General features: G+C 56.4%; 1 protein-coding gene across 1 annotated transcript in view; it reads left to right on the plus strand.

Moving 5' to 3' along the window:
• JUP (junction plakoglobin) overlaps nt 5,388-27,653 on the plus strand; it is a 28,814-nt gene continuing 6,548 nt past the window's right edge. The window contains 8 exon segments of the mRNA NM_214323.1: nt 5,388-5,497; nt 17,035-17,250; nt 19,119-19,378; nt 19,609-19,847; nt 21,334-21,535; nt 23,188-23,332; nt 23,436-23,539; nt 24,698-25,036. Of these exon segments, the coding sequence (NP_999488.1) occupies nt 17,043-17,250; nt 19,119-19,378; nt 19,609-19,847; nt 21,334-21,535; nt 23,188-23,332; nt 23,436-23,539; nt 24,698-25,036 (1,497 nt within the window). The 5' untranslated portion in view covers nt 5,388-5,497; nt 17,035-17,042.

A 27,653-nucleotide genomic window follows, 5' to 3' on the forward strand; every position in this document is an offset into this window, starting at 1 on the left:
CTCCTTCCAGCCTCTCCTTCCATCACCACCACCCACCACCCACCCCTGGTATCTCACCCTGGCCCCGCGCTATTTCTGGCCCATCCTATCTCTTGTTTTCTTGTCTCCCTGTTTTCCCTTTGACATTCCATCCCCGCCCACACGCCTTGCAGCGAAGTGTGGCTGGAGCTACCTTCGTAATTTAGAGCCCTCCCCAGGCTGGCTGGGCACACACCCACAGGACCAGGCCGTGGGCAGCCTCTGGCCTTGAGGCCCCTCCCCTGGGCAAAGGGTAGCAAAAATTGCAGAAGCACCCCCACCCTCACTTCCAGGGCCCTGCACCGTCCCGCCCTCCTCTCTCGTCACTCCCAGCCACGCTTGGGCCCACTCCAGCCCTGAGCATTTGGGAAGCTCTTCTGTAGCCAGTGTCTTTCCCCCAGGCCTGAAGGGGTCACCCTGAGCAAGTCCCCTCACCCCCACACCAGCAATGCCAAAGGTGTCCCAGTGTCCCACATACATAGCTCTAAATAACTTACAAGTCAGAGTTCCCACCGTGGCTCAGCGGTAACTAATATCCGTGAGGATGGGGATTCAATCCCTGGCCCCGCTCCGGGGGTTAGGGATCTGGCACTGCTGCAGGCTGCAGCATGGGTCACAGATGCAGCTTGGATCTGGCATTGCTGTGGCTGTGGTGTAGGCCAGCAGCAGCAGCTCCGATTTGACCCCTAGCCTGGGAACTTTCATATGCTGCAGGTGCAGCCCTGAAAAGCAAAAAATATATAAAATAAACAATAAGTTACAAGTCAAGGGAGTTCTCGTCGTGGCGCAGTGGTTAACGAATCCGACTAGGAACCATGAGGTTGTGGGTTCGATCCCTGGCCTTGCTCAGTGGGTTAAGGATCCGGCGTTGCCATGAGCTGTGGTGTGGGTCGCAGATGCAGCTTGGATCCTGTGTTGCTATGGCTCTGGTGTAGGCCGGTGGCTACAGCTCGGATTAGACACCTAGCCTGGGAACCTCCCTTTGCCGTGCATGGGTGCGGTCCTACAAAAGACAAAAAAAAAAAAAAGAAAGAAAGGGCTGAGACCTGATTGTGAACAGACAGCAGAAACTCTCGCACCTCCTTATATGGCCCAGAGGCCTCGTGGAGGATGAGAGGAAGCGAGATGAGCTGAGAAGGGCAGCCTGGCTGCCTCCTCGTTCGTTCGTCTTCCTCCCGTGAAGTGCCTCCCCATCCCCCAGCAGCTCCCTTCATCAGATGGTCCTCTTGGCCAGTAACTCCTGTCTCTGGGGTGACTTGGGAGGGGCCACTTGGTGCCCTGTCCTACTTTACTCTGAGGCCTCAGAAATCTGCAAGCTTAAATTGTTTTTTCTTCTCCCTCTCCTCCTTCCTCCTCTTCTTCTTCCCCTCGTCTTCCTCCCTTCCTCCCCTTCCTCCTCCTCCTTTTTTTTTTTTTGCTTTTTATGGCTGCACCTGCAGCCTTTGGAAGTTCCTGGTCTAGGGGTCAAATTGGAGCTACAGCTGCCGGCCAACACCACAGCCACAGCAACACGGGATCTGAACCGCATCGTCAAACTACACTACAGCTCACGGCAATGCTGGATCCCCAACTCGCTGAATGAGGCCAGAGATCGAACCTGCAACCTCATGGATACTAGTCAGGTTCTTAACCTGCTGAGCACAATGGGAACTCCTTTTTTGGCCACCCCAAGGCACATGGAGTTCCTGTACCAGAGATCAAATCTGAGCCACAGTTGTGACCTATCCTGCAGTGGCAACGCCAGATCCTTTAACCCACTGTGCTGGGCTGGGGATTGAACTTGAGACCTGGTGCTGCAGAGACACCACTGATCCATGCTCCACATGGAACTTCAACCGTATGTGTTCTTGGCAGCCCAAGGACTCTGCTTCCACTGAGATCTGAGCAAGAGAAATGAGTTTAAACTGCAAGGATGTGAATTGAGGCTGGCCACCAGAAGGAACTTACCAGTGTTAGAATAAGGAGACAAGAGAATTCATATAAAGGAGGCTGGAGAGTCTCCTTTTCTGGAGATTTACTTATTTATTTATTTTTTGTCTTTTTTAGGGCTGCTTCCGTGGCATATGGATGTTCCCAGGCTAGGGGTCGAATTGGAGCTGTAGCCGCCAGCATATGCCAGAGCCACAGTAACTCGGGATCCGAGCTGCATCTGTGACCTACACCACAGCTCACGGCAACGCCGGATCGTTAACCCACTGAGCGAGGCCAGGGATCGAACCCGAAACCTCATGGTTCCTAGTCGGATTCATTAACCACTGAGCCATGACGGCAACTCCTCTGGAGATTTATTAAACAGAGGAATTCCTGTCTCTAAAGGCTTGGAGGCAGGCGACTGGGTAAAATGGTCTGGTGGCCTTTTCTTCAAGTTCCAGCCACAGAGGAGATTGTGGCCATAGACACCTCCTCCTTCCCCCGCCCCCTCCCACCCGACCAAATCCCCCATAGAGACAGCTGGTTCCAGGACACATCAGTTTCTGATTCTAGAGTTCCCGTCATGGAGCAGCGGAAACAAATCTGACTAGCATCCATGAGGACACAGGTTCGACCCCTGGCCTGGCTCAGTGGGTTAAGGATCCTCGTTGCCCTGAGCTGTGGTGTAGGTCGCAGACGAGGCTCGAATTGGGTCCCATGTTGCTGTGGCTGTGGCATGGGCTGGAAGCTGTAGCTCCGATTGGACCCCTAGCCTGGGAACTTCCATATGCTGCAGGTGTGGCCCTAAAAAGCAAGAAAAAAAATTCTGATTCTTTTCTGTATTCTGAAGATGAATTCTTGGTGCCTAGCAGGCAATAATAGGTGCTCAATAAGTGTGCAGAAAACCCCTTGATCTGCAAGACCCAGTCTTAAGCCAGTCTTTCCTGCTGCTGAAGTGGTGTCTCCACCCAGTGCCACCCTGAGCTTTGAGGCCAGCTTGTTGTAGCATGTTCCAGGCTGACATGCAAGGAGCATTCTGGGGAGGGACACACACACACACACACAAAACACACACACACACACACACACACACACACACACACGTAGGCTTTATTGTGACGCCTTATTTCTGCTCCTGCACTCCACCCAGGCTTCTGCACCCATCTGCAGTCAACCAGCCCAACCCTGCCTGTATGCTGAAGTCAGAAGAAAGGAAGGGGTTAAGCCAGGCTTAGAGCTGTGTGTGTGTGTGTTGTGTTTGTGTGGGATGTGTCAAGTGGGCAAGGGAAGATGAGAGGTGGGAGAGGAAGGACGTGGAACCCCGCTTCGGGCAGCAGCCTAGGATGGGGAGCCCCTTTCCTCCCAGGCTGCATGGCGTGGCAGGGTGGCAAGGCGCTGGGTGGGGAGGTAGGGAAAAAGATGCTGAGATAAGCTGGAAGATGGGGAGTAAGGGAAACAAAGCACAGGGCAATGGCCTGGGCAAGTGGAGGTAACTGGCTGGGGATGTCGATGTCTCCCTGACCCCTTCCAGGAAGGCGTCTTGGATAGCACAAGCCTCAGAAGTGGGGAGAGTGGAAGGATGCCGCTGAGGTCCCTCCAGTCAGCCCATTGTGTGCTAGCTTTGCGGATACAACGCTTTGTTGATGGGGAACCCTGTCCTGAATAACCCCCGCCCCCCTCGCCCCGACACCAGCGCGCACACGGAGTGACTAAGATGACCTGTTTACACTCGGCCCTCTGGAAGCCCTTTGAGGGTTGGGTTCATTTTGATTTTCCATGTCACGGGGGAGGGGGGGTGTCTAACCCAAGGTCTTACATACAGCTGGTGCTCAATACTTAAGTGAGGATGAGTGACTGTCTGTAAAAACCTTGGCAGCCTGTACAGCCCCCAGCAGGCATTCATTCCATCAACCACAGAAAGACCCCTGTCTTCTCAGCTTGCCTATTGGGAAGTTCTTTTTGATCACTAACCCCGGCTCTTCCCCTTTCTTTTTCTCCTTCCTTTCCCCACTTCCCCCTCCCTCCCTTCCTTCCTCCTTTCTTTCCCTCTCCCTCTCTTCCTCCCTCCCTTCCTTTCCTTTTTCCCACTGCATATGGAAGGTCCCCTGGGCCAGGGATTAAACTGCATCACAGCAGAGACCCAAGCAGCCCACTGACAACACTGGATCCCTGTTCCACTGCACCACAAGGGAACACCCTGCCCCATTTTTTAATGGCAGTATTGATTTCCTTTAGATCTACTGACCTTTGCCAAACCCATTAAGGCTTTCTTTTTTTATATAATTTAAAAAATGTTTTAAACTTAAAATTTTTTTTTAATTTTATTGAAGTATAGTTGATTTAAATACTGAGACTTTCTCTTTGTCACAAATCACTGCTCTTTTGTCTCTCACCAGCGAATTTGTTTTTGCTTTTTCCCAGCCCCTCTCGCTGCTTTGGCATTTTATGGTTATGCTGTTATCCCACTGGAAGAATGTGGTTTGATGGGCTTTGGAATTAGAAGAGAAAGGGGTTCTAGTTTAGGATTTGTCACTTTCTAGTTTGGTGATCTCTCTGAAGCTGTTTCCTCATCTTTGAAAGGAGGATCATTTTTTTGCCCTAACAATTTTTTTCAGAACTGTCATGAGAATTAAAACATACACACACATATCATTAATTTAAAATTCTAAGACTTAGCAGTTGTTCAAGTGATTTTACAAAACTTCCTTCACTCCCATGAGAGATATAGCTAATGTACCCATTTTACAGATGTGGAGAAACAGAGTGAAAGACGACTTGCCTAAGATCATATAGCTTCTAAGTAATAGAACCCCAATCCAGGTCTTTTAATTCTAAATTTCATGAGCACTCCATCTTTGGAGAAAAAAATTCCAACCCAGAAAAAAGCCTATGAAATGTTTTAGTAATATGTTATTACCACTTTGTGGCAAGGGTGAATAAGCATAAAGAAGCATCATCCCCTGACGCTGAGTTGGCTAGCTAGCCAGTGAAGGCGTCTGTCCTTTCCCATGGCACCCCCTGACTCACCTGTTGGACAGGTAGGGGGAAGGGGACAGTAATCAGTCTTACCTGCTCCGAGGGAGGGTGGGGCAAGACACACCCCATCTCTTCCATTGGTTCTTTCCTTAGTCTTACTGACAGTTCCTTGCCCAATCAGGAGGAAGTAACCTTCAATCTGCCAATAGGTGTGGAGTTAGGATGGAATCTCAAGTTGGAGACCTTCCCCAGGGCCGAGTGGCAGTCCCTGGGGCCAATGGCCAGCGGATAAACAGAGGCGGCGGTGAAAGGGGACTGGGCGCAAGGCTCCGCCCCGCGATGGGACAGTCAGGCGAGGCAGCCAGTGAGTCCGCATCAGCGGGTGGGTGTCTCCCTCAGGGGCGGAGCTAAGAGGGGGCGAGAGGCGTGGCTTGGCTGTCAGGTCCCTTTGCCTTTTGTTCGGTTACTGAGTTGCTGCCTTGGCCAGAGTCCGGAGCAGCCGCCGCCCGAGCGCGCCGAGCTCAGTTCGCAGCCCGCGCCGGCTCCCATCCCCGCCCGACCCCAACCCAGCCCGGCCAGGCTCCACACGCAGGTGCGGACGATCGGAGCAGGTACTGCTGGAGCGAGGGAAGGGCTGCGAACGGCCGAAAGGCCGATCCCCGCGGTGTCCGGGCAGGTGAGGGCGGGAGCCAGGGAGCGCCACCCTGCACCAGCGGCAGGGGGCGCGCTGGGGTCCTGGGCGCGGAGACTTAGTGGGCGCGAGAATCTGGTGGAGCGCGCTTAGGGGCTCCAAGAGCCAGGGTCAGAGAAGGGCGAGGAGGATCAGGGCAGGTGCCTCCGGGGTCCTGCCTCCCACGGGGTCCCCGGAGCTCGCCTGACGCCGCGTCCCCGACTCTGGCCCTGACTCTTGCGGGGGAGACTTTAGCCTGCTGGGCCTGCGTCCCAGGGCTCACTCTGTAGTCAGGAATTTACTGTTTGGGAAACTTGCTGCCGCTGGTCTCTTTGGGGCCACCCTCACCCCACCTCACGCGTCATCCTCGCTTTCCCTCCCTCTCTACTCCCCCAGGCCTGGGTGGGGCCCTATTGTTTGCGCCCAGCTTGCCCAACTGTGGGGGCTGAGCGCACATTTTCCCAGCGACGCGGGCCCCACCTGCCGAGCAGGTGAGCACACGGAGTCCGGAGGCCCTGCCCTCCAGTTCTTGGAGCCCAGTCGGGACCATACCTGCGAGACCTCCCAAAGCTCCGCTCCCATGGGTGCCAGGCGACGGCTCCGCCAGCGGAGGCGGGGTTGGGTGGCAATGGGACTGGTGTAGGGCCCCGCTCCGCGCCCAGCCGGTGTCTGGCACCCGTGGCTCGCACTGGGGTTCTGGGCGGAGGGGTCGTGTACGAGTGGAGATTTCCCCCGCCCAGTTGCCAGTAGCCTGGGCTTCCAGCGTGTGGATAAGCGAACAGGACTACCCTTCCTCTGTAACCTCTTCTTGGCGGAAAAATCACCCCAAACAAACTTTCCAGGAGGAAGTATTCATGGCATCTCACTCTGGGGGTTCTCCTGCCTCCCGGCCCGGGGCTTCCCCCAGGCTTACGGGGGTCCTTCTCAGAGCAAAGCCTCCCCCCCCCCAGCCGGCCTGGCCGAACCTGGCCCAGTGCCTGTGCTCTGACCCCGTCCTCCCTGCCCCCACCTCCATCCTGTTTGCTAGGCCCCTGGGGCCTGAGGTGGGGGCCGGGGTGGGGGGTGGGCCAAAGGGGAAGCAGCTTCTTCCTTCTCTTCCTGCCTCCGGGGACCACCACACCCCCTCGCCAGAGGCCTGCCCCGGAGGCTCTCTCCCGACCCTGCCCCCCTCCCCAGGAATGGGGGTGGGGCAGGGCCGGCCCAACATGACTGGGGCGGGGGGCGATTGTTCTGGTTCCCCCCCCCCGTCCCATCCCCCACGTTCTGTAGCTGGCTGGTAATTGAGGCCGGGGAGCGTGGAGCAGTGGGGCTGGGTTTCCATTTGATTGCTGGATTTTCAAGGTGCATTCCTTCCTTCCAGAGCCTTTGCAGTCCTCTTGCCACCCACCTTCTTTCCTGAGAGAGTTCCATGGGGAAAGTGGGACTGAAAGAAGGCTTCTGGGGGGAAGGTTTCAGGCAGAACTGCCTCAGCGCTTGGCTCCCACCCCCAGTTTCCTGTGAGCCCCTGCCCTGGCCTCCCCGGGGAACAGAGGGGGAGAGTGTGAGAGCCAGGTTCTCCCTCATTCCGGGGATGGAGGGGAGGTTGGGTCAGGGAATCAGGGTTGCTTGCCCTGACTCACTTGGAAAGAGCTGACTTCCGACAACTCTATGTGGGGGCAGAGGTCAGGACGCACCCCCAGTAGAGTGCCCTGGCCTGGGATCAGGCTCTGCCCTGGGTCGGGGAGCTTGAGGAGGGAACCCCTCATCCCTGTACCGCTCCAGTGGGTGTCACGAGGGCAAGGAGTTTGGGCAAAATAACCTGTTTTCCTCCTTCTCTGTGCCAAAGTGGAGGAGGGGAAGGCATTGTAATTACACTGGTTAAATGATTAGTTTAGCTAATCTGGTTTGTGGCTGCGATGAAAAGATAATACTGAGGAATGATTGCTGGGAGGTGCAAACTGGTTACTTACTGGACTAAAGGGAGAGGCGGGCAAAAGGGAGGATGGATCCAAATGGTCATTTTTTTGCTGGATCAAGCCCCAGCTTGGGTGACACGAGCCTTCTGCATCCCTCTATCCAACCCCCCCCAACCCAGTTATACCCCATTCCCACTGGCACCTCTGAGCTGCCAGGGCTGAGGCTTTGAGTGCCACACATGGGATGGAGGTACCCATGGGGCGGGTACAGGTGAGGGGGGTCTCCCCAGCCTGAGAGGGCTTGGGGAAAAGAGCCACCTTAGAATGAGTTGGGCAGTCGATGCCTCTGCAGAAGGGATGTTATTTGGAGAGATGTCTCAGTGGGGCAGGGCTGAGCATGATTTGGACTGTTCTAGTTCACGATTGGAATGAACTGGGTTTGATTCCCACCTCTGTCACTCTTTGCTGATGTGGCCTCCATCCAGTCACTTCGCCTCTCTGATCCTCAGTGACCTCCCAGGCGAAATGGGAATAATAGTACCACCTACCCGTAAGTCTTTGATAAATGGAAACTTCAGAACCCAGGGACCACTTTCATGAACTGTTCTCACTTAATCCCTAGGACCATCCCTCAAGGCACATATCATTATCCCCATTCCACAGGTGAGGAAATTGAAACTCAGGAAAGCTGAGTAACTTGCCCAAGGTTGCACAGCGAGACCCAAACAGGGCCAAGGCTGGCATTTGGGTCCCTTGGCTCCAAGCCCAGAGCTTGCCATGTCACCCTGCTCTGGCCCTGGGAAGAATTTTTCTGCCACCCCTTCTTGCTTTGGGAGTCTGGGGAGAAGAGAGTTTGAAAGGGCCCAGGATGGTATGTGTGGGTGGTGAAGGTGGGGGCAGGGCTGTCAGGTGGGGGTGACTCACCTCCCAGGCTCCAGCCCTCTGAAACCTCCCCTCCCCCCACACATGGCTTGGTTTGGGGTTCCTAGTGGAGGGGGCTACCTCCCCAAGGCGGGAGCGCTCTGGCGGATGCATGGAGGGGGTTGTGGCTGGGAGAAGAGGGCAGGGGTCAAAGCTGCGGCTGCCTCCTGGTTTCAGCTGGGCAGAACCATGAGACTGTTCTGGGTTCGTCCCTGTATAGGAAGTGGGAGTTGTCTGCTTTGCTGGGGGCTGGCGCTGTGCCAAGATAAGGGGGAGGGGAGGCGTTCCCTGGGGAGTGGAGAGAAATGAAAGTCAGATTCAGGACCGGGCCAGTGTCCTGCTGGACTCCCAGTCAGCACTGCCAGGCTGCTCTTGGGCGGGGAGCTGGCTAGGGAGCTGGGAGCCCTGGGGGCTGAGAGTAGGTTTTCTGCAGCTGAGAGCCTTTCTGGGGAGGAGGGTGGGGTCAGCAGAGCCTTGGTCCTCAAGGGAGGGCTGGTGCCACTGTCCTCAGACCTGCCTGGCTCTGGCACCTGGTCTGCTTACTGGGTACCTGATAGCAGAAGGCACCTGGGAAATGGGGCCTCTATGTGTGTCGGTACCGCCTGGGTACCGAGCCGATCGGCACTGGGCTTCCGGATGCCTTGAGCTCAGGAGGGGATCCCTGGGGATTATTGGTCCTGGAGAGGGGAAGCCTGCGGGGACTTGAAGTGACAGAGAAGAGAATGAACTCTGTCCTGGCTGATTGCCATAAAGAGGGCGATGGGCTTGCTGTCTTCCAACACCCCCCGAGGACACAAGAGTGATGGGGACACTTATGGAAGGAATGGATGCTGGACAGGAGGAAAAACTTCCTTTCTGTTAGAAATGAGACCCTGAGTCGACGAATAAGAGGGAGGGAGATGCTGGTGGAGCCTGAGCATTGACTCTGCTCTGAAGCGGGGGGGGGGGGGGGCCCTCATCCGTCTGAGCTGGGGTGGGCCCGCATGCCCCAGGGAGAGAGGGCAGGCAAGAATCACTTTTTTTTTTTTTTTTTTTTTTTTTTTTTTAGGGCTTCACTCACGGAATATGTGGGTTCCCAGGCTAGGGGTTGAATTGGAGCTACAGCTGCTGGCCTACACCACAGCCACGGCAAGGCGGGATCCGAGTTGCATCTGCCACCTACACCACAGCTCATGGCAACGTTGGCTCCTTAACCCACTGAGCAAGGCCAGGGATTAAACCTGCAACCTCATGGTTCCGAGTCAGATTCGTTTCCGCTGCGCCACGATAGGAACTCTCACGATAGGAACTTCCACTACCCTTTTGGCCAAGTCAGTGGGGGGGTCCCTGGGGAAATGCGTGTCTTTGGGGAGGAGAGACTTGGTGGTGCGAGGGACAGGTAGCCATGAGCCACTGGCCCAGGGACCCCTGTAAAGGGAAAGAGCAGTGTGGCTGGGACAGGTCCTCTGGGTCTGTGTCCCTGCACGTGACACCAGGAGGCCTCCCTTCTGGGACATAGTTGAACCTTGTGGAGGTGTGGGGTGGGGGCACAAACTGCCCCAATTTCCAGCAACTTCCTTGTCCAGCTGAATAGAAAACTCTGACCACTTCCCCTTCGCTCAGCCCCCTGGCACCTCAGCCTCTGTTGAGGAAGCTCAGCTTTCTGTGACCTGTGGAGTGTGGCTTAACAGGTTGGCTTTCCTTCCCCGCTGTGGGGACAGCAGACTTTTGTCTCTTGATTCTCATCTCTGGCGAGTGGCAGGAACCAGGGAGAATTAGGATCGGGCTGGGCAGTCAATACACTGCTCATTTGGGGTTGAGGTAGAGGTTGTGAAAAAGTAATATCGGATCATTTTATAAAACAGTTGGAAAGTTTAGGAAAGTTTGAGAAGAAGGAAAAAACCCACCCATACTCGCCCTCCGTGGGGACACCTACCAACTACTATTTCTTCCCCTTCTCTTTTCTTCTCTGGTTTCTCAGCCTCAATCTTAGATGAGCTCATGCTTTGGAGACAGTCACAAATTTTAACCCAAGCTTTGTCCAAATCCCAGCTTTCTCCAGCAAATGCTGAACCGGGAAGTACCCGTTGGGTCTTCTTCGCGCTTCCAGGAGAGGGTCAGGCAGCGATCCCTGCAGAATGAGACCCCAGGGAATATCACCCTGAGGAATAGGCACCAGTTGGGATCAGGCTCCCCAAGTTCCCCTGGGGGTGGTTGGGGGGGACAGTGGACACTCATGAACTGAGACACGTCACCAACACAAGTGAGTCCTTTGCTGTTGTTTCCTGAGGCTCGTAAAGTGTTTTTCCGCTTCCAGGAGTCCTGGTTTGAAGTCATCTACTGGTTTGGGATTTTTGCCCACCCAGGCTCCCCAGCAGGGAATGGAGCTCCGGCTGGAGCCCTCTCTAGGGGAGCCCGGAGGTTCCCAGAGTCCAGCCACCTGGCCGGGCATTTTCCTCTCCTCCAAGTCCCCTTCGTTTTCCCACCCTGGTTTGTTTGCCTTGGGAAGGAGCCCAGAAGGAAGAAAATAAACAGCAGCTGGGTTGGCCTGACCTGAGCCTCCTCCACCCTCAGCCAGTCCTGGGCCACGGCTCGGGCTGTCCTCCAGACCGGAAGTAAGGGCTTTCCGCCGGAAGCTCAGGATGGGCTTCTGTGCCTTCTCCTGCCCCCCCGGGGCCCTGGCAGTGCCTGGCTCCCACTTTGGTCTCTGCCCCCTTGGAGTGACCAGTCAGATGGGGGAGATCAGAGTATCTGCCAAGGCACCTCTAGTCTGCAGGGGGACTTCTCCTGGAACCATCAGTCTGAGGGGAGAGGCCTAGTTAGGAAGCCCCAGCCTGACGAGGGAGGCAGGGCTCTCAAGGGAAGCAGTCCTGTCTGTCTCTATTTTCTAGAGTCTGTTTCCGTCTGTGCTTGGGACCGTTGGCCAAGTCTCTGCTGGAGCCAGAGACAGAATGGGGAAGGGCTGGTGACCCTACAGAGCCCAGCCTCTCCCCTGGGGCTGCTATGTGGGGAATGTCCAGGCCTGACTGGCCGGCTCACCCCCGGTTGCAGAGCATGTGACCCAGGAGAGGGGCGGTGCTGTGTCTCCACCTGGCCTCCCCTCCCAGGACCTGGGATATAACTCATCCTCCCTGCCACATGCCCGCCCCACCCCAGGGACTCTGGCCTAGAGCCTGGACACAGCTCCCCTCCCAGCTCTCATCTGAGGGGGTCAGGGAAAGGAAGCCTGGGTCTTAACCTGGATACTGGGTCCCAAAAGAGGAGGCTGACTGCCGGCGACCTTGCCAGGCCCATCTCTGCGGGCGTCCCCCTGCCACATCTCTGCTTCCCTCATGGGAGACTGCTCGCCGGGGCCTTTCCTAGAAACGGAGGCCTTACTTGGTCACAGCGTGTATGAGCCACACAGCACACAGTGGTCTGAAGAAAGGAGTGTCTCCACTGGACAGACGAGGAATGAGAGCCTTTGGCAAAGTCACGGGCTGCGTGCCTTTGTGACTTGCCCACTTGAACACGGCCAGAGAAGGGTGGCGCTGGGTGTACTCCTCCCCCGAGTCCCACGCTCTCCACACGCCTTGCCCACAGCGCCCTTCCTCTGCCATTGTTTGACCCCATGATGTGATCCAAGTCCACACAGGGTGCTGGCCTCTGGCCTAAGGAGCTTCTGGAGGGCCTGCCTGCTCTTCTGGTCCTCTAATGCAGTGGTTCTAAGCCTGGTCCCAGCATGCCTCTTGGGCGGCCAATTCCTGTCCTGGTTTCCAGGTGTCTTATGGACACTCGGCATCGTGTCACTGCTGGTGGGGGCTGGGAGGGGGGCAGGAGCCTGATGTAGCTCTGGTAGGAGTTATTTTTCTTCTTTTTAGGGCCACACCTGTGGCATATGGAAGTTCCCAGGCATTTGGAAGTTCCCAGGCTTACGGGTTGAATCAGAGCTGCAGCTGCCGGCCTACACCACAGCTCGTAGCAATGTCAGATCCAAGCTGCATCTGTGACCCATGCTGCAGCTTGCAGCAACGCTGGATCCTTAACCCACTGAGCGAGACCAGGGAGCAAACTCAAAGCCTCATGGATTATAGTTGGGTTCTCAACCCACTGAGCCACAGTGGGAACTCCCGGGAGTTTTTTGTTTTTTGTTTTTCTTTTTAGGGCTGCACCCACGGCATATGGATGTTCTGAAGCTGCCGGCCTACACCACAGCCACAGCCATGCCGGATCTGAGCTGCGTCTGTGACCTACACCACAGCTCATGGCAACGCCGGATCCTAACCCTAATCCACTGAGCGAGGCCAGGGATCGAACCCGCATCCTCCGGGACACTAGTCGGTTTTGTTACTGCTGAACCATGATGGCAACTCCCAAGGGTTCTTCTTAATGTCAGGGCAGGGCTCTGCCAGGACAGGCTTGGATTTAGGCTGCCTAACACCAGCCTCCGCAGGTGGCCCAGGCTGAGGAGGAAGTAGAAGTGAAGGGCAGGGTTCACCTGAAAGCAGCCTCCTTGCTTTCTTGCAGATTCCCAGCCCGTGTAGACCGGTGGGGGAAGGGTCATTTGCACTCTCTCTCCAGGGCCCCCCTGTCTTCTCTCTTCCTGTCCCTTGCGAGGTCCCCCACCCCACCCTGTGATCTCTGAGCTGTCTTCTTCCTCCTGTGTTGCCAACAATAGAGCGTGCTGCTAAACAAAGCGCCCCCATTCAACTCAGAGCACCGCCCCGTGTCTGGCTCCGCCCGTCTCTTGCCCGTCTCCTGCCCACCTCCTGCCTCCTGCCCACCTCCTGCCGGGTGCCTGGCCAGGGCCCACGTCTGTCTCGCCTCCTTCCACCCTGGCCCTGTCCAGCGACACTGTGGCGGGTCTGACTACAGGTCCAGGGTGGAGAGGGACGAGCCCAAACTGGGTGCGGCCTCCTCCACCCTGGGAACTGCAAAAACAGCACTTTTGTTTCTTGAGGGAGAATTCCTTTAGTTCTCCTGGGGAGTGGGTGGGGAGAGAGGTGGGGCAGCCTGACAGTCCTGCCTGAGCTTTGACTTCTATCTACCCTGGGTCGGGAGTAGCTCTTCCCAGCATCCTCTTTTTTTTTGTCTTTTTAGGGCCACACCCGTGGCCTATGAAGGTTCCCAGGCTAGGGGTCAAAATGGAGCTGCAGCTGCCAGCCTATGCCACAGCCACAGCAACTCGGGTTCCAAGTCACTTCTGTGACCTATACCACAGCTCACAGCAATGCTGGACCCTTAACCCACTGAGTGAGGCCAGGGATCGAACCCCCGTTTCTTATGGATACCGGTTGGGTTCGCTACCGCTGAGCCGTAATGGGAACTCCTCCAGCATCCTTTCTTCATGAAGGGTCTGGCGTATGTCGTCTCTGAACTTTTTCTACTTCTGACCTTGCCCACTCTCTGGTCTCTTGCCTTCTCTGGTCTCTCATGGGGGTTCTAACTCCTCATTCCTAGAATCTTAGATACCTAAGTTCCTCTGAGATCACCTGAGCCACCCTTAGTGTGGATGAAGCACAGAGAGGGAAGGGTGTTCGCCAAGAACACACAGCAAGTTTGTGGTGGAGCTGGGACTGGAACCTGGGACTCCGGATTTCTGGGCAGCTGGTGCTCTGCTCCACCTATGCTCCCTCCGGTCCCCTGCAGCAGGGTCTCCTTGACCTTGGGGATCCCTCCTTCCCTGGACCCCCTGGTAGGACCCAGGGGGGGCAGTCCTGCTTGGTGGCTGGAGGCAGGTTGGCAGTGAAGTGAGGCAGACCTGAATTTGAGAAGAGCGTCGCTGTTTCTCAGAGCGGAGCCTGTTTCCTCATCTAGGAAACTGGGAATAATAAAAGCCAACGAGGCTGGAGTTCCCGTTGTGGCTCCACAGGTTAAGAACCTGACACAGTCTCTGTGAGGATGAGGGTTCCATCCTGGGCCTTGCTCAGTGGGTTAAGGATCCAGCGTTGCTGTGAGCTGTGGTGTAGGTTGCAGATGCGGCTTGGATCTGGCATGGCTGTGGCTGTGGCTGTGGCTGTGGTGTAGGCCGGCAACTGCAGCTGCCATGTGACCCCTAGCCAGTTTCCATATGCCTAAGGTGAGGCCTTAAAAAGAAAACAAACAAACAAACAGCCGAACAATGAGGGGGCCAGGGTTGCTTCAAGGGAGCATGAGGTTCATTTCATAATTAAGGACACTGTCCTCCAGCTCCCCGTCCCCCACCGCCACCCCGCCATGGATCCTTTGAGCTGCATGAGGCCTCTGTTTCGCCCTGGGCAGCTGTCCAGCCCTCAGCTTCTCTTGGCTCCAGGCCCGGGCTGGCGGTGGTGGTCAGGGGCTTGCTGAGGACACGCCCCTCCCACGGCCAGCTTTGACCTCCGTGGTCCCTTTGGACATGGCGCCGGCGAGGGTCCCTGAGTTTCTGGGCAAGGCTTGCTTGGCTGAGAAGCGCCAGGCCTGGGCAGCAGTGTCTACTGGGGAGCGGCTTTTTCTGGCTCAGACGGGGTGTTTTTACTGCTGGGGTGGAGAGGTCCAGCTTGTCCTGAGCGGACCTGACCCAGGCTCAGCAATCACATGTTGGCTCGGCCCTCTGCCTAGCCAAGTGGCATTTACAGGGTTAATGCAGCCGTCTCTACAGACGAGGTTTCGTCTTCCTTCTGGTTTCATCTTCAAGGCCTCCTGCCTGAATTTTCTCCTCCATGGGGTCTGTTGTGCGATGGGCTTTCTCCTCCTGAGCTCTCTTGTGTTCTCGGCCTTTCCCTAGTCCTAACCCTAACCCTAACCCTAAGCCAGGGGCGCTGGGCAGTGTGTGTTTAGGGCAGGAGCCAGGTGTGTGTGGGGGGGTGGTCCCCCTGAAATAGCCGCACTTGACTGGTGCCTGCAAAGCAGCTGGGCACATCTGGCAGCGCCAAGCCTGCTTCTCTGTATCAGCCCGAAACTCTGAGTCACTCGGGGTGATGGAGGCGAGGAAGAGCCCTTGACTCCTGGGAGCTGGTTTGGGAGCTGGTCTGGCTGCTGCCTCCTGTTCTGGGCCTCCTCACCGGCGGGGGAGGGTCAGCGTCACCATAAAAGGCAGGGAGATCTGGAGTTCCCCTCGTGGCTCAGTGGTTAACGAACCCAACTAGTATCCAGGCCTCCCTCAGTGGGTTAAGGATCCGGCATTGCTGTGAGCTGTGGTGTAGATTGCAGATGCAGTTTGGATCCTGAATTGCGGTGGCTCTGGTGTAGGCCGGCAGCCGTAGCTCTGATTTGACCCCTAGCCTGAGAACCTCCATAGGTTGTGGGTGTGGCCCTAAAAAGAAAAAAGACCAAAAAAAAAGGCAGAGAGAGCTGAAGGATTGTCCTTCTGAAAGGTGGCCCTGGGGCTGTCCTGGAAGGCATGGCCCTGGTGATCTTTGTTCCTGGGGTGGGACCAGGCTCAGCAGCTGTTCCAGCCTCGTCCCCCCCTGGATCTCCTAACATGATAGGACAGTGGGTTAGAGATGCGGTGTGCTGCCGCCCAGCCTCCCAGGCAGACCAGCCTGGGGTCTGCTGCTTGCCCTCAAGGCCACACTTGGGTGTGCCCAAGCCACAGAGTCAGGTGTCACTCACACTGTGCCTGGTCCCAGCTCTGCCATTTCTCTGCTGTACCCTCTCCCTGGGTGGAGCCTCAGTCTCCCCAGCTGTAAATGTGGGTAACAGGGCATGTGCTTTGAAAGCCAATTGTGAGGGTGACGGCATTTGTGAAAAGTCGGCACAGGGAGGCCCTCCCTGGGGCCCGGCTTCCATGGCCTCTTCTCAGCTGCTGGACCCTGAAAGTCAGCTCCCGAGACAGGTGGGCCGGGTGGATCAAGCGGGGCTCCACCTCGCTGGTACCGAGTCCAGGGTCCTAGCTATTCGTGAGCCTCAAGTGCTCCCCCAAGTCTCTGAATAGCGGTGACCACCCTGAGGAGGTGAGAAACCCCCCTGGGGGGAGAGGCCGTACAGATGCCCAGCCATGGCCACCAACACTGAGCACCTGCTGTGTGCCAGCCACAGTGTGGCATCCTTCGCCCATTTGGTCCTTAGAATAGCCTGTGAGGGAGGAGCTTAGAGCTGAAGACTGAGGTTCCGTGGAGCCGCGAATTGCCCAGTAGTATGTGGCTGAGAGCTGACCTGGGATTCAGAATTCCAGGAAAGGAGCTGGGACACTGGCAAGATGGGAGTCTTAGGGCCTGAGCCTCTGATCCTGCCCCACCTGCAGCTTGGGGCTCCCCGGAGAAACCTGTCTGACTGCTTCCCTGCCCCACCTGGTTTCTTGCCCAGCGCTTGGGGTGTAGCTGCCTCACCTCCGCAGCCTTGCCCTGGAGGCCCTGGTGGCTTGATGGGGCGGTCTGCAGGACCCCAGAAGCCACTGGAGGCCCCGAGTGCCCTCTCCTGCCATGGGGATGTTGAGCAGGGGTGGCGAGGTAAGGGAGCTCAGGGGGCTGGGTTGGGGCCTCTGGCTCTTTACTGCGCCTCCCTCCTGGGCAGGAGGTCAGAGATACAAACCCAGGACCCACGCACAGGTAGCCCATCCTGGGTAGTCCTGCCCTGGGCACTTCCGCCTCCCACCCCCTCCTCCACAGCCCTGAGGGCTCTGGTGGGGATAAAGGGTGCTGGGGACAGGGCTGAAGATGGGGACCTGGCCAGGTGATGGGATGCTCCCGCTGAGGCCAGCTAATGACCTGCCCTTTGTGTCCCCAGCAGCCACCATGGAGGTGATGAACCTGATCGAACAGCCCATCAAGGTGACCGAGTGGCAGCAGACATACACCTATGACTCGGGCATCCACTCGGGGGCCAACACCTGCGTGCCCTCGGTCAGCAGCAAAGGCCTCATGGAGGAGGACGAGGCCTGCGGGCGCCAGTACACGCTCAAAAAGACCACCACCTACACCCAGGCGGTGCCCCAAAGCCAAGGTCAGGAGCCCCGGGGACTCTGGGTTCATGGACATACTCCAGCAGAAAACCAGCCTGGCCCTGGAGGGAGGTCAGGGGAAAAGGATGCAGCCTTTGGAGGAGGCACAGCTCCTGTTCTTAGACTCACCAGTCTGAGGGAGGAGGCGAAGCTCCTTCAAGGTGCCCGCATCTGGGAGGGAGGCAGATTCCTCTTCCGTGAAGGTCTCTATGGAGCGGGGGCAGAGATCCTGCCCACCAGTCTGAGGGAAGAGGCACGGTCCTCGCGTGCCATGAACTTACAGTGTGAGAGGGAGGGGGCCCTGCTGCCCCCAGGGAACCCATGGACGGTGGGGAAGAAGACACAGTCCTTTTGCTCCGAGAGCCTCACATGTGAACTGGAGGCAGAGCCTGGTTCTGGGATTTTGTCACGGGTGGGGGGGTGCCCACCCACCCAGGGTGTCCGGCCTCTCTGGGGTAGAGGGTATCCGGTCCTGTCGCTGTGCACTATGCCTCCAGGGCCCTGAACGTTGCAGTGCAGCCAGCTGTGGGGGCTGGGGAGCGGGCAGGGTGGGCTGTGGCGGCCCGGGCGGCTGCAGAGCTGAGCCTTGGCGCCTGGGGAGGTCCTGTCCTCCCTGACAGCAGGCAGAGGCCCTTGGGCTTGGTTGGTAGCTCAAGTACAACATCCAGGTGGGAAAGCCACATGGATGCCCCTCCTTCCTGCCTAAATGGAGAATGAAACCTCTCCCTCCCTCTCCCCGGGCCACTGGGACACTCGCCAGGCCAGGGCTGCCTGGGAACTGGGGTACCTGTTGGTGGGACACCGCCCCCCCCAGGCCCACCAGGGGGTGGAGGCTGGAGTCTCAGCTGAGAGCTCCCCTCCTGCTTTCTGAAACCCACCATCCTGACTTTCCCTCTGACCTGTTGTATTCTGCTGGGTGGCCCTTTGGGCCTCTACTTGCCTGTCCATATAATGGGAGAGTTGCCTCCTGTGGGGAGGATGAGGGTGTAATTAGAATCATGAGATTTCAGGGTTGAAAAGAGACCCAGGCTGTCTCATGCCACCCTTACCTAATTGTTAAGGGAGGGGCATAGAGTCGGGGTTGAGTCTGGAGTCAGGGCTGTCTGAGTTCAGATCTCAGCTTGGGTTTTTTGTTTTTTGGGTTTTTTTTAATGGCTACACACATAGTATATGAAGTTTCCAGGGCAGGGACTGAATTGGAGCCACAGCTATGACCTATGCCACAGCTACGGCAATGCCCAGCTGCAGCAATGCCAGAGCCTTTAACTACTGTGCCAGGCCAGGATCAAACCCACACCTCCTCAGAGACCTGAGCCACTGCAGTCGGATTCTTTCTTTCTTTCTTTCTTTTTTTTTTTTTTTTTTTTGTCTTTTGGCTTTTTAGGGCCACACCTGTGGCATATGGAGGTTCCCAGGCTAGGGGTCTAATCAGAGTTGCAGCTGCCGGCCTATGACACAGCCACAGCAACAGCAACGTGGGATCCGAGCCACGTCTGTGGCCTACACCTCAGCTCACAGCAACGCCAGATCCTTAACCCACTGAGCAAGGTCAGGGATCGAACTCGAGTCCTGTGGGATGCTAGTCAGATTTGTTTCTGCTGAGCCACGACAGGAACTCCTCTTTTAAGAGCAGTTCACAACAATTATCTCATTTAATTCTCACGAGAGTTGCCTGAGATGGACAGAACAGGTGGTGCCCTATTTTAGGGGTGATGTAAGGGAGGCAGTGGTGACTGGTTAGCGTAGAAGTGGGAGTGCTGTGCTGGGAGGCAGCCCAGGGAACCGTGGTGGACTGTCTATAAGGCCTGCCCTGCTCACCAGCGCCCCCTGCCGGCCTCCTGCAGCTCAGTCTCTGCCTCTTGGCCCCCAGGCGACCTGGAGTACCAGATGTCCACGACGGCCAGAGCCAAGCGGGTGCGGGAGGCCATGTGTCCCGGTGTGACGGGAGAGGACAGCTCGCTGCTGCTGGCCACCCAGGTGGAGGGGCAGACCACCAACCTGCAGCGGCTGGCCGAGCCATCCCAGCTCCTCAAGTCGGCCATCGTGCATCTCATCAACTACCAGGACGACGCTGAGCTGGCCACCCGGGCCCTGCCCGAGCTCACCAAACTGCTCAACGACGAGGACCCGGTCAGTGAGGGGCCTGGCCAGGGTGGAGGCGAGGCCGGGAGGGGAGGGGTCAGCAGCAGGAGGGGGCCCTACCTGGGGTGGAGGGAGGTCATGGACCCATAGCTCCTTCAGCAGGAAGAGTCTGACCTGGGTCTGTCTGAGCTTTGTGGAGGGGTCTCCTGGCCCTTCTCACATGAGCAGGCAGCCTGGTGTCTGCTCACATCCTCCGCATCTGTCCCCCTGCCTCCCAGGTGGTGGTGACCAAGGCGGCCATGATCGTGAACCAGCTGTCGAAGAAGGAGGCGTCTCGGCGGGCGCTGATGGGCTCGCCCCAGCTGGTGGCGGCCGTCGTGCGCACCATGCAGAACACCAGCGACCTGGACACGGCCCGCTGCACCACCAGCATCCTGCACAACCTCTCCCACCACCGCGAGGGGCTGCTTGCCATCTTCAAGTCCGGCGGCATCCCTGCCCTGGTCCGCATGCTCAGGTGCTCACCCCTACCCACTGCGGGAACCTGGGGCTTCCATACATTTATTAAGCACCTACTATGTGCCAGGTGCAGAACCACGCCCAGTCCTGGTACTCAGCTGCTCACAGCCTATCAGGGGAGACAGGCTTGTAACCCACAGGTTAGTTTTCAGGATACAGGATAGACTAAGGCGGAGGTGTGTCCAAGAATGGTCAGAGGAGCTCCAAGAAGCGTTCACTCTAAGGGCAGGGGGTTGACGCATGAGTGGAGTTTGGCTGGTGTAGAGAAAGGGAAGAGCATTCCAGGCAAAGGGACCAGCATGTGCAAAGTCCCTTGCCGCTTTTATCTTTCCCAGTCTTGCATTTTTGTTTGTTTGTTTGTTTGTGGGGTTTTTTTTGCTATTTAGGGCGGCCTCTGCCGCATATGGAAGTTCCCAGGCTAGGGGTTGAATTGGAGCTGCAGCTGCCGGCCTGTGCCACAGCCACAGCAATGTGGGATCTGAGCTGCGTCTGTGACCTACACCACAGCTCACGGCAATGCCTGATCCTTAATCCAGGGAGTGAGGCCAGGGATTGAATCTGCCTCCTCTGATACTAGTTGGGTTCGTAACCTGCTGAGCCACAATGGGAAATCCTGGTTTGCTTTTATTTATTTTTTCTTTTTTTGCCTGTCCTGGGACATATGGCATTCCCAGGGACGGGGATCAGATCTGAGCCAACTATGCTGCAGCTGTGGCAATGCTGGATCCTTAACCTGCTGTGCTGGGCCAGGGACCGAACCTGTGTCCCATGCTCCAGAGACACCACTGATCCTGTTGTACCACAGAGGGAACTACCAGCCTTGAAGTGCTGATTGGCTTTTTCCTTTTCTTTTTTTTTTTGTCTTTTTGCCTTTTCTAGGGCCGCTCCCGTGGCATATGGAGGTTCCCAGGCTAGGGGTCGAATCAGAGCTGTAGCCACCGGCCTACACCAGAGCCACAGCAACGCGGGATCCAAGCCGCGTCTGCGACGTACACTACAGCTCACGGCAACACCGGATCCTTAACCCGCTGAGCAAGGTCAGGGATCGAACCCGCAACCTCATGGTTCCTAGTCGGATTCGTTAATCACTGCGCCACGACGGGAACTCCTGGCCTTTTTCCTCATCCCCATGCCAGGCTGCCAGTTTGCTAAGGGTGGAAATAGCGATCTTACTGCCCTCTGAGTCCCTTGTGGGCCTCTCTAGCGGGCGGCCTTCCATGTGGTTGTTACTCAGTAGGAACGGATGTCCAGGGCACCAGCTGTGTGCTTGGCACCCAGCCGGAAGCCCAGAGCAGAAGTCGTGGTCCCGGTGGAAAGTTGGGAGGTGCCATGTGCTCTGTGCATGACCGTGGGGCTGGGCTCAAGGGACGATGGATGAGATTTTAGGGGTATCAGCCTTGGGAAGGCGCCCTGCAGGAGGTGGCCCATGATTATGCCAGGCCCCTGGGACCCACCTCACATTAACCCTCTGCCCCCATTCCTAGCTCCCCCGTGGAGTCGGTCCTGTTCTACGCCATCACCACGCTGCACAACCTGCTGCTATACCAGGAGGGCGCCAAGATGGCAGTGCGCCTGGCCGACGGGCTACAGAAGATGGTGCCCCTGCTGAACAAGAACAATCCCAAGTTCCTGGCCATCACCACCGACTGCCTGCAGCTCCTGGCCTATGGCAACCAGGAGAGCAAGGTGGGCTGCGCCCCGCCCCCAGCCCTCACCTGCAGCCCCCATGGCATCACCTTCTATCCAGGTGCAGCCTCGAGCTGCCTCCTTCCCTTTAAATTTAATTAATTAATTAAATTTTGGCCATGCCCGCAGTTGCCCAGGCCAGGGATCAAACCTGCCCCACAGCAGCCACCCAAGCTGCTGCAGGGACCATGCCAGATCCCAGGCTAGGGATTTAATTGGAGCTGTAGCTGCCGGCCTACACCGCAGCCACAGCCACGCCAGATCTGAGCCACGTATCTGACCTACACCACAGCTCACAGCAACGCCGGATCCTTAACCCACTGAGCGAGGCCAGGGATCGAACCCTCAACCTCATGGCTCCTAGTCGGATTCGTCTCCCCTGCGCCACGACAGGAACTCCCTCTATGTGATTTTTAAAAAAGAGTTTTTTGGACTTCCCGTCATGGCACAGCAGAAACGAATCTGACTAGTATCCATGAGGACACAGGTTTGATTCCTGGCCTGGCTCAGTGGGTTAAGGATCCGGCGTTGCTGGGAGCTGTGCTGTAGGTTGCAGATGCAGCTTGGATCTCAAGTGGCTATGGCTGTGGCGTAGGCTGGTGGCTGTGACTTCGATTAGACCCCTAGCTTGGGAACCTCCATATGCCGAGGGTGTGGCCCTACGAAGACAAGAAAAAAATTAAAAAATAAAAAAAATTTAAAAAGAGGGTTTTTTTGCTAGACTGTCCTCAAAACCACCTCTATAATAGCAAATAGTGTTTTATTAAGTGGGGGCCCTGGGCTTTATTCTGAGGGAGGGCATCTTGGTTGCCCTGAATTGTCCACCTTCCTAGTGCTGTGCTGAGCATGTTCAGGTGACAGCTTTTCCCGAAGAGTAGGAAACCCTTTTCATCAGTGAGGCTAAGGGTTTTTTTGGTTGTGGTGGTTTGTTTGGTTTTTTTTTTAAAGCTGTGACCCCCCCCTTTTTTTCTTTTAGGGCTGTTCCTGCAGGATATGGAAGTTCCCAGGCTAGGGGTCTAATTGGAGCTGCAGCTGCCAGCCTGCCCTACAGCCACAGCAATGCGGGATCCAAGCTGCATCTGAGACCTACCCACAGCTCATGGCAATGCTGGATCCTTGACCCGCTAAGCGAGGTCAGGGATCGATTTCCCATCCTCATGGATACTAGTTGAGTTCTTAACCATTTGAGCCATGACGGGACTGCTAAGGTTTTTCAGTATTTCTAGGCTTTTACCCAATTGATAGATATTTTCTAAAAGGATTGCATTATTTATAATGCCATCAAAAACAAGACAAAACAAAACAAAGGAATAAAAAGGGGTTACCTGGTGGCTCAGCAGGTTAAGACCTTGTCACTGCTGCATCTTAGGTCACTGCTGTGACGTGGGTTTGATCCTTGGTCCACAAACTTCTGCATGCTGCAGTTGTGGGCCAAACAAACAAGATACAGTGCATCAGTGGCAATGTATGTTAACAGTTTCACCTCATCCTTGCTAGCATTGTATATTATCACTTTTGCAACATTTTGTCTTATTTAATAGTCATGAAAGCTACTTAGGTTTTAGCTGAAGCTCAGGAATAACAGCTCTGTCACCCTCTTCTTTCCTTGTTCCTTGTCATGTTCTCACACTCATTTCCCCCTCTCCCCACAGCTCATCATCCTGGCCAATGGAGGACCCCAGGCCCTCGTGCAGATCATGCGCAACTATAGTTATGAGAAGCTGCTCTGGACCACCAGCCGCGTGCTTAAGGTGCTGTCTGTGTGTCCCAGCAATAAGCCTGCCATTGTGGAGGCCGGTGAGTCCTGCAGCCCCTGTCTGGGGTGGGGGCCCTGACCAGTGACCAGGCTCTGTCAGCCATGCTCCCCTGTGGCTGACGTGCTCCCCATCTCCCACCCCAGGTGGGATGCAGGCCCTGGGCAAACACCTGACAAGCAACAGCCCTCGCCTCGTGCAGAACTGCCTCTGGACCCTGCGTAACCTCTCGGACGTGGCCACCAAGCAGGTGAGGGAGGCTTTTGGTCCTGGGTCTGCCACCTCCGCCACCTCATCCTCCCGTCTTACAGCATCCAGCCTTCTGTCTGGGAGTCTGACCTGAGGAGCTGTGGGAGGCCTGAGGCCTCTAAGACTTGCTCTGTGGTGGTTGAGGCGGGAAGTGCTGAAGCCCCTCATCCTTTTAGCTCAAGGCTCTAATCCCTATGACGGACTTGCAAAAGGGGGCTGATGTTTCCAAGCTGAGGTTCAGGGGTACCAGCGGAACAATTCTGACCTACACCCTGGGGAGCAGTAGTGCAGGAGCAGTAGTGCAGGAGACGGCTTGGGGGCCCACATGGCTAAAAGCAACTGAAGGAAAAGTACAGTTTCAGGACAAGTCTTCTGGTTCCTCCTAACAGCCTGAATGTCATTGCCAAAAATCACATCTGTAGTCTGCGTTTCGAGCGTCCATCGTGTGCTGGACTCTGCTAGCCTCATGGGGACATTGACTCCTGACCCCTTTCAGTTGCTGGAGATAAGAGTGTGGGACCCATTGTTAGAGGAAGAAGCAGAGGCTCAGGGAGTTAGAGACTGCAGAGCTGGGGTTTGAACCCAGGACTCTAGGTCCCCAGAGCCAGGGGTTTTTCTTTTCCATCACATGGCTCCCTTCTGGGTTAGGGATGCTTCCTAAAAATAGATTGGCCTGGAGACCACCAAGGGCGCAGCAGCAGTGAAGGCCCAGAAAGGTGAGCAGTGTGTCCAAGTGAGTCAGCTGAGCCCTTGAAGCATGAGGCCTCACAACAATCTCCTCCTGGCCTGGGGGCCTCCTGTGGCCTGAGTAGAGCTCTGTTGGGTCTCAGGACCCAGGAGAAGAGTGAAAGGGGGCCGAGAAAAGAGCATGGAGCTTAGAGACAGGCGTGGGTTCGGGTCCGGCCCACTGGCTGTGGGTCTGTGGGCAGCACGCTTGACCTCTCTGAGCCTTAGCTGCTCCACAGGATAGCTCTACTTTCCCCCGGCGTGTCGGCAGGATCCGGTGATGGGGGTTTGTGGGCACAGACGGGCGGGGCTCTACCAGTATCTGCTGAGCGGGAGGGAGACCGCCTTAGGCCATCTGGCTCCCCTGGCCGCCCTCGGGCAGACCCTGCCTTTGGGGGTCTCCCTCACACTCCGCTGCCCTCCCCAACCCCAGGAGGGCCTGGAGAGTGTGCTGAAGATTCTGGTGAACCAGCTGAGCGTGGACGATGTCAACGTCCTCACCTGTGCCACGGGCACTCTGTCCAACCTGACCTGCAACAACAGCAAGAACAAGACGCTGGTGACGCAGAACAGCGGCGTGGAGGCGCTCATCCACGCCATCCTGCGCGCGGGCGACAAGGATGACATCACGGAGCCCGCCGTCTGCGCCCTGCGCCACCTCACCAGCCGCCACCCCGAGGCTGAGATGGCCCAGAACTCCGTGCGCCTCAACTACGGCATCCCGGCCATCGTCAAGCTGCTCAATCAGCCCAACCAGTGGCCACTGGTCAAGGTACCACCCGCTGCCCGAGGGGGCGGGGATCAGGTGGGGGAAGGAGCTCTGAAGACTGGAGACAAAGAGGCTTAAGATACAGTGGCTCCAGAAGTTCCCTTGTGGGGCAGCAGGTTCAAGATCTGGGCCTTGCCAGGCTGTGTCACTGCAACGTGGGTTCGATCCCTGGCCCAGGAACATCCACATGCCGCAGGTGTGGGCGAAACAAAACAAAACAGTGGCTCTGATAAGACAAAATTTACTCTCCTCTCTCTCTCTCTCTCTCTTTTTTTTTTTTTTGGTCTTTTTTAGGGCCACACTGGCAGCATCGGAAAGTTCCCAGGCCAGGCGTCGAGTCAGAGCTGCAGAGGCTGGCCTACCCCACAGCCACAGCCATGAGGGATCTGAGCGGCGTCTGCAACCTACACCATAGCTCACAGCTACACCGGGTCCTTAACCCATTGAGCAAGGCCAGCAATTGAACCCGCATCCCCATGGATATGAGTGGGGCTCGTTACAGCCGAGCCACGAGGGGAGCTCCTTTTCTTTGGAGGGGGCTGGTGAAGGAGAAGAGAATAGCTTTATTGCTTTGCCAGGCAGCAGGGACCACAGCAGGCTAATGCCCTAAGGACTGGGCACGCTATTCCTCTCTTGCGTAACACTTTAGACCTCGGCCGTGGCTCTGCTTCTGAGGTCTAGAAGCTTGCCATCATGGAGCTCGGCCATCCCTTAGAAGAGAGCTTCGAATTTCACATGCACGTGGTCACCCTGGGCCATCTCGTTCAATGGCAGGCTCCGATTCAGTAGGCCCAGGGTGGGCCTGAGAATCTGCATTTCTAACAAGCCCCCCCAGGGTGGTGGTCCGTGGAGTGCACTTCTGATGCCAGAGAGTCTGGATGCAAGGGTTGTCTACCGGCCCTGGAGATGTAGTGGGGGTGGGGGGTGTGGCTAGCAGCCCCCAAACTGTGGGTTGTATCATTTCAGCCCCCGCTCTGGGACTTGGTTCTATGGCTACATCGAGATGCAAGGATGTTAGCACTGTGTCCTGTGTCCTGCTCAAACTCGGGAGGGATGCTAAAAAGTCCCCTGTCACAGGCAGGGGGGTTGAGGGTGTGCTAGTTGGTGGGCAGGCCCAAGGGACAGAGTTGTGTGCGTGTGTGTGTATTTGTGTAGGAACAAGAGCAAGGACGGGGTGACACCTGTGCCCGAGAGCAGAGGTGCTGCCATAAGCTGGGATCTTGCCAACAGGAATAAGAGCCAGCTGGCAGGATCTCTTATTGCCTAAGGTTTCAACCATTTAACAGTATAGATCAGAATAACTCTAGGTGGGAGTTCCCGTTGTGGCTCAGCAGGTTAAGAACCCAACTAGCAGTATCCATGAGGGCAGGGATTTGATCCCTGGCCTCGCTCAGTGGGTTAAGGATTTGGTGTTGCTGTGAGCTGTGGTGTAGGTCAAGGATGCAGCTCGGATCCAGTGTGGCTGTGGCTGTGGTGTAGGCTGGTAGCTGCAGCTCCAATTCCACCCCTAGCCTGGGAACCTCCATATGCCACTGGTGCGGCCCTAAAAAGACAAAAAGAAGCAGCAGCACTCTAACTGACTATATATATTGTACTTCTTTAGGGGCAGCCCTTGATCTCTCCTTGGTTCTTACCCCAAGCTCGAGGTGGGGGGAGGGAGGGCTTGCATCCTGACCCAGCAGCTAAGATGGCAGGTCACCCACCCTGTGCTCACGTCCCCTATCTCCCACAATTTTCTTTTCTTTTTTCTGCTTTTTAGGGCTGCACTCGCGGTGTATGGAAGTTCCAGGCTAGGGTTTGAGTGGGAGCTGTAGCTGCCAGCCTGCACCACAGCCACAGGAACGCTGGATCCGAGCTGCGTCCTTGACCTACACCACAGCTCATGGCAATGCTGGATCCTCAACCCACCCAGGGATCAAACCCTCTTTCTCATGGATCCTAGTCGGGTTCGTTAACCCCTGAGCCACAAGGGGATCGCCCTCCTATGATTTTCATGCCCTCCTGGCTTCTTGTTTTGAGGATCAAATGAGATGATAAATTGCTCTGCAGGAGCCGGAGGAGCCCAGGGAGGCCCCTGGGAGTTGGAGGACGCTGGGGAGGAGCCTCTTTGCAGAGCTGCCTCTGGGGACTGATTACAGTATGAGCGTCGCCGATGCAGGGGCTTTGGGGTCAGCCCTAGCAGGGACTCCCTGATAACCAGGGTTTGGGAATTATCAGAAAAGCAAGTAAGAGGAGTTACCCATGGTCTAATGGTTAAGGATCTCTCATTGTCACTGCTGTGGCACAGGTTCGATCCCTGGCCTGGGAACTTCCACATGCTGCTGGGGGGGCAAAAAAAAAAAGAAAGAAAAAAGGAAAGCAAGTACGACTATGTTCTCTGAGAGAGGAGGTTAAGAGATAGGGATCGGGAGAGTTACCGTTGTGGAGCAGTGGCAATGAATCTGACTAGTACCCATGAGGATGTGGGTTCGATCCCTGGCCTTGCTCAGTGGGTCAAGGATCCAGTGTTGCCGTGAGCTGTGGTGTAGGTTGCAGCTGCAGCTTGATCTGGTATTTCTGTGGTTCTGGTGTAGGCCAGCAGCTCCTTGCCTAGGAACGACCATAAGCTGCAGGTGTGACC

This window comes from Sus scrofa, chromosome 12 (genome assembly GCF_000003025.6).
Source record: "Sus scrofa isolate TJ Tabasco breed Duroc chromosome 12, Sscrofa11.1, whole genome shotgun sequence".
NCBI classification, from domain to species: domain Eukaryota; kingdom Metazoa; phylum Chordata; class Mammalia; order Artiodactyla; family Suidae; genus Sus; species Sus scrofa.